Source organism: Herpailurus yagouaroundi, unplaced genomic scaffold, assembly GCF_014898765.1.
Source record: "Herpailurus yagouaroundi ecotype Mexico unplaced genomic scaffold, PumYag 190, whole genome shotgun sequence".
Classification (NCBI taxonomy): domain Eukaryota; kingdom Metazoa; phylum Chordata; class Mammalia; order Carnivora; family Felidae; genus Herpailurus; species Herpailurus yagouaroundi.
In genome coordinates this window covers 38,047,622-38,055,550 of record NW_024412421.1, presented here as the reverse complement: position 1 = coordinate 38,055,550, position 7,929 = coordinate 38,047,622, and the positions used below count along the sequence as shown (strand labels likewise).

At 52.7% G+C, this 7,929-nt stretch overlaps 1 protein-coding gene and 1 long non-coding RNA gene across 3 annotated transcripts in view; one reads left to right on the top strand and one right to left on the bottom strand.

Moving 5' to 3' along the window:
• Positions 1–4,983, bottom strand: part of SPIRE2 (spire type actin nucleation factor 2) — a 22,077-nt gene extending 17,094 nt beyond the window's left edge. The window contains exon 1 of one of the 2 annotated variants that reach the window (XM_040443392.1): positions 4,704–4,983. In XM_040443392.1, coding sequence (XP_040299326.1) covers positions 4,704–4,952 — 249 coding nt within the window. In that variant the 5' untranslated portion in view covers positions 4,953–4,983. The remainder of the gene's footprint in view (positions 1–4,703) is intronic. The other variant, XM_040443391.1, reaches the window with a different exon arrangement.
• A 2,120-nt stretch (positions 4,984–7,103) lies between these two features.
• The window catches only part of LOC121009959 (uncharacterized), a 21,269-nt gene continuing 20,443 nt past the window's right edge, over positions 7,104–7,929 (top strand). Inside the window, exons 1-2 of the long non-coding RNA XR_005780937.1 lie at positions 7,104–7,115; positions 7,185–7,189. This is a non-coding gene — a long non-coding RNA (uncharacterized LOC121009959). The remainder of the gene's footprint in view (positions 7,116–7,184; positions 7,190–7,929) is intronic.

Sequence of the window (7,929 nt, the reverse complement as noted above, 5' to 3'; positions counted from 1 at the left end):
GAGAAGCGAGGGCCACTCCTCTCCCAGGAGGGAGTCTAAGGAGGAGTCTAAGCAGGAAGAGGGAAAGACACATCCACACAGGGCTGGTCCTAGAAAGGCCCAAGCACCCAAACCTGGGATGTCTGAATGTCTTCAACTGGCAGATGGCGACCAAAGCCGACCCATCCTCACAGCGGGGTACCAGGCAGAGGCCCAGCGGATCAAACCGCACATGCTCGTCTACACCCACGGTAAACACAGAGCAGAGGAACCAAAGCCTCCTGGCTGTGTGCTTCCATTTACACGAAACTCTAGGTGAGGCTGATCTGCAGCCACAGAAGGCAGGGCAGCTGAGTGCTGAGGTGGGGACTGGACGGGACACAGGAGCTTCTGAGCCAATGGTACCGGGGACACGGTGTGCACTGCGTTTGCCAGAACTAATCAAGCTCACTGAACGCAAAGTAAACCCCAGTCAATGTGATCTGAAAAATACACAACCTGGGGCACCGGGGTCGCTCAGTCGGTTGAGGGCCCCACTCTTGATCTTGGCTCAGGGCAAGATCTCGTGGTTCGTGAGTTCGAGCCCCGCGTCGGGCTCGGAGCTGACAGCGCAGAGGCTGCTTGGAGTTCTCTCTCTCCCTCTTTCTCTGCCCCTCCCCTTCCTGTGCTCCCTCTCTCTCTCTCTCAAAAATAAGTATTTAAATAAGTAGACAATCTAATTAAATATTAGCTTTTAATGTAACGTACCAGTATATTTTATTTTTTTTAATTTGAAAAAAAATTTTTTTAACGTTTATTCATTTTTTGATATGAGGGAGCATGAGTGGGGGAGGGGCACAGAGAGAGGGAGACACAGAATCCGAAGCAGGCTCCAGGCTCTGAACTGACAGCACAGAGCCTGACCGGGGCTCGAACTCACGGACCGTGAGATCATGACCTGAGCTGAAGCTGGACGCCTAACCGACTGAGCCACCCGGGCGCCCCAATGTACCAGTACGTTTTAAATCAGAGGACAAGGGTAGCATCCTTAATAAACGCTGCTAGAATAGTTATCTACAAATTTTAAAGTATTGACACTTGAACTCATGAAAAACGGCATCCTCTCACTTCAAAATATTTTAAACTCCATATAAATTTCAGTGTGTATAAATGTAACCCGAAAAAGAAAAGAACAAAACAATACTGGCACCTGAGCGACGGAGGGGAGAAGGAGGGGAGAAAGAGGGGAGAAGGAGGGGCTACCCCCGAAACAAGTGTCACAGTGACGGCAGGAGCCCAGCCAGGCATGGCTGGGGCCCACAATGCTACTGTTTGTGAGTGCTTGAAATTCTCCATAATTAATTGTTTTTAAAAAAAAATTTTTAACACTTATTTATTTTTGAGACAGAGAGAGAGCATGGACAGGGGAGGGTCAGAGAGAGAGGGAGACACAGAATCTGAAGCAGGCTCCAGGCTCGGAGCTGTCAGCACAGAGCCCGACACAGGGCTCGAACCCACGGACTGCAAGATCATGACCTGAGCTGAAGTCGGACGCTTAACCCACTGAGCTACCCAGGCACCCCATAATTAATTCTTTTAAAAGCATATTAGCACATTAAAAAATGTGTGAGTCTTGAAGTAGGGAGACCTCTTCACTCAGCACTTCTCAATTTTACTTGGCAGGAAACCCTACTTTCACGGACCACCATTAGTAACTGGGGAATCCGTGTTCTCTGGAGGGCATCTGCCAACTGTCACTCGTTTATCTGTTCAAATGCCATCCGCACCTGACACTCCCTTGCTCACAGGAACACAGCCCTGAAAAGGTCGGATCGGTTCGCACAGCAAAGGGCCACATGCAGCTGAACACAGAGGACGCGGGCACCTCCAGGGTCCCCGCTTCTGCTCCGCACGGCTTTCGTATTTCGACATCTTCCCTTGACGACAAGGATACAAAATGACAGTGGCTCTTCTCATGTCATTAACTACTCTGAGACCTTTGTTACTTACCTAGGGGACAACATAACTCACAAGACAATGGCTGCTTTCTAGGTAAGGAGGGAGGCACAGGACCTCAGGGCACTGCTGGCAGCGGGCAAAGCTGGACTTAGGACTGGGGACCCGCTGGCGGCCGATGCCAAGACGGAAGGCCTCTTGGTGGCTCGTGGAGCCACGCCCTCACCTTCCACCCCCAAGTCCACTGGGCCTGAGGGTGTGGGGGGCCCTCTGGCATCTCCTCTCACTTCCTGCATTGCCACCGCCTGGGGCCCGGAGGGTGGGGGCAGCCCAAGCAGAGCTGGAGGAGGACACACAGGGAGCCAACGTTGGGCAGGAGACGCGGACAAGCCAGCCTTCTCGTCCTGCAGAAGTGCCTCAGGAAACACCCTGAGCCTGGAGGGGGCCAGCGTGGGGGGAGGGGCGGACCTGTTAGGAAGAACAAAGTTCCAGCCCAAAGTCAACACCCGTCTCCGCCGCCCCCAGCCCCACTTGGAGGCGGTCCTATCTCTGCTTTAGGTAGGCGAGGGTCACAGACCCAGCTCTTAAGTCACCACCCAAAATCATGAGTTGGAGGGCACAAGGCTAGGGCCAGGGGGAGTCCTCTGTGGCATGAGATCTCCAGAGAGTACCCTAATACCCACCAGGACTACAACTGCCCCTGGTTCTTTCTTGGCCCAGAGGTAGGTGCCAGGAAGGAGGCGATGGTGGAGGTTCACGCCCACTCAGCTCTAGAGACCCTGCCGACCCCAGGGCAGCTCTGCCCTGGTCCCTACCGCATGGAGGCAGACAAAGGGGCCAAGTAGGAAAGTCCCCCGCCCCAGTGCAGTGCAGAGTATCACTGCAACCCAGCCATGCCTCTTTCTCCTCGTAGCTGGCCTAGAGTTAGAGGGTTAACTCCAACGTGAGCCTCTTATCTGATAGGTGCTCTGTTAAAAGCTTCTCTGTGCCCCAGCCCGGTCCCTGGAAACTTTCCCTGAAAGGCCAAGAGCGCGTACTTTCCCATAAGGAAAAATCTGGGCAGCCAGCCAGAGTCTCAGAACCTAAGCCCGACCTGCCCGGAGTTACAGGAACTGAACAGGCTCCCAGTAGCCACAGGAGACCAGCTTTACCCCAGTGCCAGTAGCAAGAATCTGGGTTAACACAAGTGGCCGCCCTGCCATAGTGGCTGGGGTGGGGCTCTCATGGTTCATTTTTGGGCCCCCCAGCACAACAGTCCAGATTCGACCCCCACGTACAAAGTTTGTGTGTATCTACCTCGTAAATACTTTCAAACTTGATAACAACAGGTCTCCTTTGGAATGCTGGGTAGCAGATACAAACTCACTTGGGGACTCTGGGCCGTAGGGACAGCCCTGGTTGCACCATCTGAAAGGCAGGGGAGAGTGTTCCGGGCCGTGGATAAACAAAGTATCCAGAACACTCCGAGGGCAGACAGCCCTGCCAGGAATGGAGGGGAGTCTTGAAAACATGTTGTTCTTTTTTCCAAAACAAATTACAGAAAGCAACATATAGTGACAACACCAGACCGCTTCAGAGCTCCGGTAACCACAGGCAAGGTGCTGCTGGGAAGGGTATCTTATCACTGACATTTTTTTTTTTTTTTAAGATTTTGTTTTTTAAGTTTATTTAGTTATTCTGAGAGAGACAGAGAACAAGCAGGGGAGGGGCAGAGAGAGAGGGAGACACAGAAGATCGGAAGCAGGCTGTGCACTGACAGCACAGAGCCCAACGCGGGGCTCGAACTCACAAACCGTGAGACCTTGACCTGAGCTGCAGTCAGATGCTTAACTGACTGAGCCACCCAGGCGCCCCTTATCACTGACATGATTGCCAGCATGTGGGGGCGCCTGGGTGGCTCAGTCAGTAAAGCGTCTGACTCTTGATTTCGGCTCAGGTCATGATCTCTTGTAACCAAGAGATTGAGCCCTGAGTCAGGCCCTGCACTGACAGAGTGGAGCCTGCTTGGGGTTTTCTCTTTCTCTCACTCTCTGCCCCTCCTACCTCGAGTGCTCCCTCTGTCAAAATACACATTAAAAAAACTGCGAGCATGTAGTAATAGGAAAAAAGAGGAAAACTCTGGGATGACTTTATTATTGTTTTTAAATTCTCCACAACAGAATATGTAGCCTCTTTTGGCCTGTGACCACCCCCTACCCTTGGTGTAACACTGTACTTAATACATAAACACACATTTGCATAGAGCTTTCTTAAAGGCGGTGGAATGAAAAACATCAAGTTCGGGACGAACTCCCCGGGGGGCAGGTGGATGGGACAGGGAGACACAGAGAGAAGTGCTCCTGGGAAGATCTGAATTCTGGGTCGGGCGGGGGCTCCTGGATATTGGCCACTGGGCTGGTTTTCCTGTTTGCCCCCCAGACCCACTCCGCCTGACACTCTGCACCCAGGGGCTCTCGCCTACAGACCACATCACCTTTGCTCCCTCCCCCGGCCGGTGCAAAGCAGAGCCTGGAGTCTGGGCCTAGAAGACAGGCAGACGGGGTGTCATAGATGCCCTTCCCCTTCGGGCTCTCCTGGCTTGCCAGGTTCCGCACCGCCCTGGTGGGCTCTCTGTCCTCACCTGTCCGCTCTCTTCATCAAGCCCTTTCGATTAAGGTCTTTGAGTATTTTGTCTGTGTCCCACCTCCTGGGAACAATCGTGTAACTTTATATGCTTTCTAATTTACATTATATGACACGTGTTACTTTTAATGTGTACCAAGTAAACTTAAAAATTGTTTTAAAGGTACCTGGGCTTCTGAGCTGGCTGGTGACAACACCATCGTTGTGGACTCTGCAAGAGGAGATAACAGGCAGTCAGGACACGCCTCAGCATCCCCGGGAACCAACAGATGGACTGCCCCCCCCCCCCCCTTCCCCCTCAGGGACATACGGCATACCCTCCACACTCTCCACTGGAACCCCCACAAAAGCTTCGACAGGCCAAGCCGCCACTCATTTGGACAGACACCTGAAGACCCATCTTTTGGCCTGGACATCCAGGTGAGGGGCTAGAGAGTGACACACACCCCGCCCACACCCCACACAGCAGTCACACCCCAAAGTGACCACGCAGCAGGGAGCAGGGTCCCCTGGGGAAGCGTGCTTGGAGGCTGGAGGCAAGAGAGAATGAGTTAAGCCTCCGCCTTCGTAGGAAAGACCTCATGGTCTGAAACTCACAGTCCCCCGAATGTGCCCCCGAATCATAGCAGAGTCAGATGAGAAACCCAGGCTCAACAGAAACAACAGATTTTGCTCTGGAATCGCTAAGAGCTGAGCTGGGTAAGCCAGCATCCGGCTGCTACCTGCAGATTTAGAGATTTGCCCCCAGATTGTCAGCGCCTCCGTCAGAGAATCAGAGTCTCTGGGTTCAAGCCCAGGAGCTCAATTCAGCACTGTGTATTTTATTATTAAAACATGGCACTGAATCAACGTGTTTACAAATGCTCATCTGCTGTAATCCGTACACAAGCCGGGAGGTAGGTGGTTCTGTTACCCGTTTCACAGATGAGGAAACCGAGGTCCAGAATGTTGAGCTCATTTCCCGGAAGTTGTCACAGCTAGTCAGTGGTGAGGCCAGGCCAAGGGGCCCCGGAATCTGCCCCGGCTGCTCCCCCACCCCCCACCCCACCCCCGGGTCCCTCAAGATGCCAGGCTGGATGAAACAGAGAAAACCCACCTACTTCTGCAACCTCCCTTGAATGAAGCATGCAGGTGGAATCTGTGCTAAGAGATGAACCTGAATTGCCTTAATTCTTTTTGGAATGAGGTAGGGTATGAAAAAAAGAAAAAAACATACACCATGAAATTCTCTGCTAAGTGAACCTGCTAACTCCACAAATATTTTCAAAATGCCATTAAGAACTAGGAAGATTGCCAAAGATAGAGTTTGTGTTGAGCTGATCCATTAAAATAATGGAAAACCATCCAGTCCAACATCAAAAGAGCGGGAAGTGAGCAGCAAGCGGCAGACTGTGGCCCGCGTTTGAGAGTCCCATGAGTGTTTGTAGCGGTGATTAGATTGGGGCAACGGAAAGAAGAAAACAGACTCAGAACAGAGGCGCTCCCTGGAAGAGGCCAGGGCCCTGAGTCATCCTGAGGACCAAGAAGGGGAGGGGGGGCCAGCCAGCCCTGCAGTGCCCTTTACAGACCGAGCACCACACAGTCCTCTGGTCAATGGGAAGCCTTCTGGTTGGAATAATTTTAATGCCTGTGTCCCCGGTTTAAGCAGTCCATATGTTAACAAAAGTACGTGTTTAGTAATCTAATTGTACTTCACATTGTAAGGACTTGGGGAGTCTTTGGGTCTTGATGAGAAGGCTGTCCCCTTGGGAGGTTCAGGGCAGACACTGTGTCCAGCTCTTTGCTGCACAACTAACAAATGATTCATTGCGGCTTCAATCCACAACCACCACATACAGGTTGGTGCCATGACTCCCTCCTTACGGACGAGGAAACTGAGACTCAGGCAGATTGAGAAAATTACACAAATGACAGAGCGGGGACCCCTCCCAAGCACTGCCAGACCCCAAAGTGCACCCTCCTGAACTGCCCACCCAGAACACCCAAATATGACTTCACGGAGATACAGTAACTTTGTCACCAAGCTGATCACATAGCATTGTGCAAACCACCTTTTCCTTATTTCAAAAACCGTCTTGGCGCGCCTGGGTGGCTCAGTCGGTTAAGCATCCGACTCCTGGTTTTGGCTCAGGTCCTGATCTCACGATTCGTGGGTTCGAGCCCCACATTGTGCTCTGCGCTCACAGCTCAGAGCCTGGAGCCTGCTTGGGATTCTGCTTGGGATTCTGTCTCCCTCTCTCTCTGCCCCTCCCACACACACTCTCTCTCTGAAAAATAATAAACATAAAAAACCCCACAACTGTCTTGGAGGGAAAGCAGTGAGACCCAGACAGAAGCAGGAGGCATCTAGGACTGAAGTGTTCTCCATGTCCATCAATGTCTCATTGAGGTAGGGCTGGACCCAGGACGCATTGTCTCCATGGTGTTGCCCCCCCCCGCCCCAATTGGGTGCTTCTCCCTCCCTGCCGAGAAGAGCATCCTCACCAAGATGTACAGGAAAAAGCCGATGCGATTTCTTGTGTATAAGATGACAAATGAGGAGAAACCAAGACGCTCGGGAGTTTTCTTGGAAATGATGTGTCACAGTAGCATAGGTTGAAAGATTATCTGGAGAAGTCTGTGAGGGCTTCACAGGCTAGAGTTCCCAGAGGAAGTGTCCCCCCCCCAGTGGGTGGGGCGAGTGGTAGGACAGGTGTCTGACAGCCTCACCCCTCTGTGCCTGAGTGGGGAGTATGGGAAGGAGTTCAGCCCAGATTCCCACCTGTGATGATGACATTGAGGGTCTTGCCTCTGACCTCATTTCCTTATCTACGGATGGAGGCGATACCTGCCCAAGCTAACCCACGGCATCACCCAAAGAACAGGTGAGGCACACGGTGTCACCTCAAAGAACAGGTGAGGTAATGAACGGATGCAGACACTTCTGAGGGCGCAATAGCCTGTGAGGATGTGCACAGCATCACTGTGCTATGATGACCATGGGACCGCCAGGACCTCCCGGCCAGTTTCAGACCAACGGCATCCTGCCTGTGACTCTCTTTAGACTTGAGGTCAGGACAGAGAGTGGCCATGGAGGAGACGCCCTCTTCAGCCCCCCAGAAGGAGACCACACACATGCAGGGGTCGGGGGGAGGCCAGCCAAAGCAGCAGCTACACTAGGCCTCCCAGGCCGGGCGCGCCCCCCTCCCCCCACCGAGGTCCCTAATTATGGACAATGAATGCAGACTCCACAAAGGGCAGGGTCCAAGCTCAAGCCCAGGGGGCCCCTGCCTTTCCAGATCTCAGGCTGTTTCCTCAGTACCCCTGTGCGGCTAAACAGCACGGTGGGTAGACCAAGGTCCTTGCAGGGCCCACACTCAATGCTGGTGGAAAATGGTCACAATCCCAAGGAAG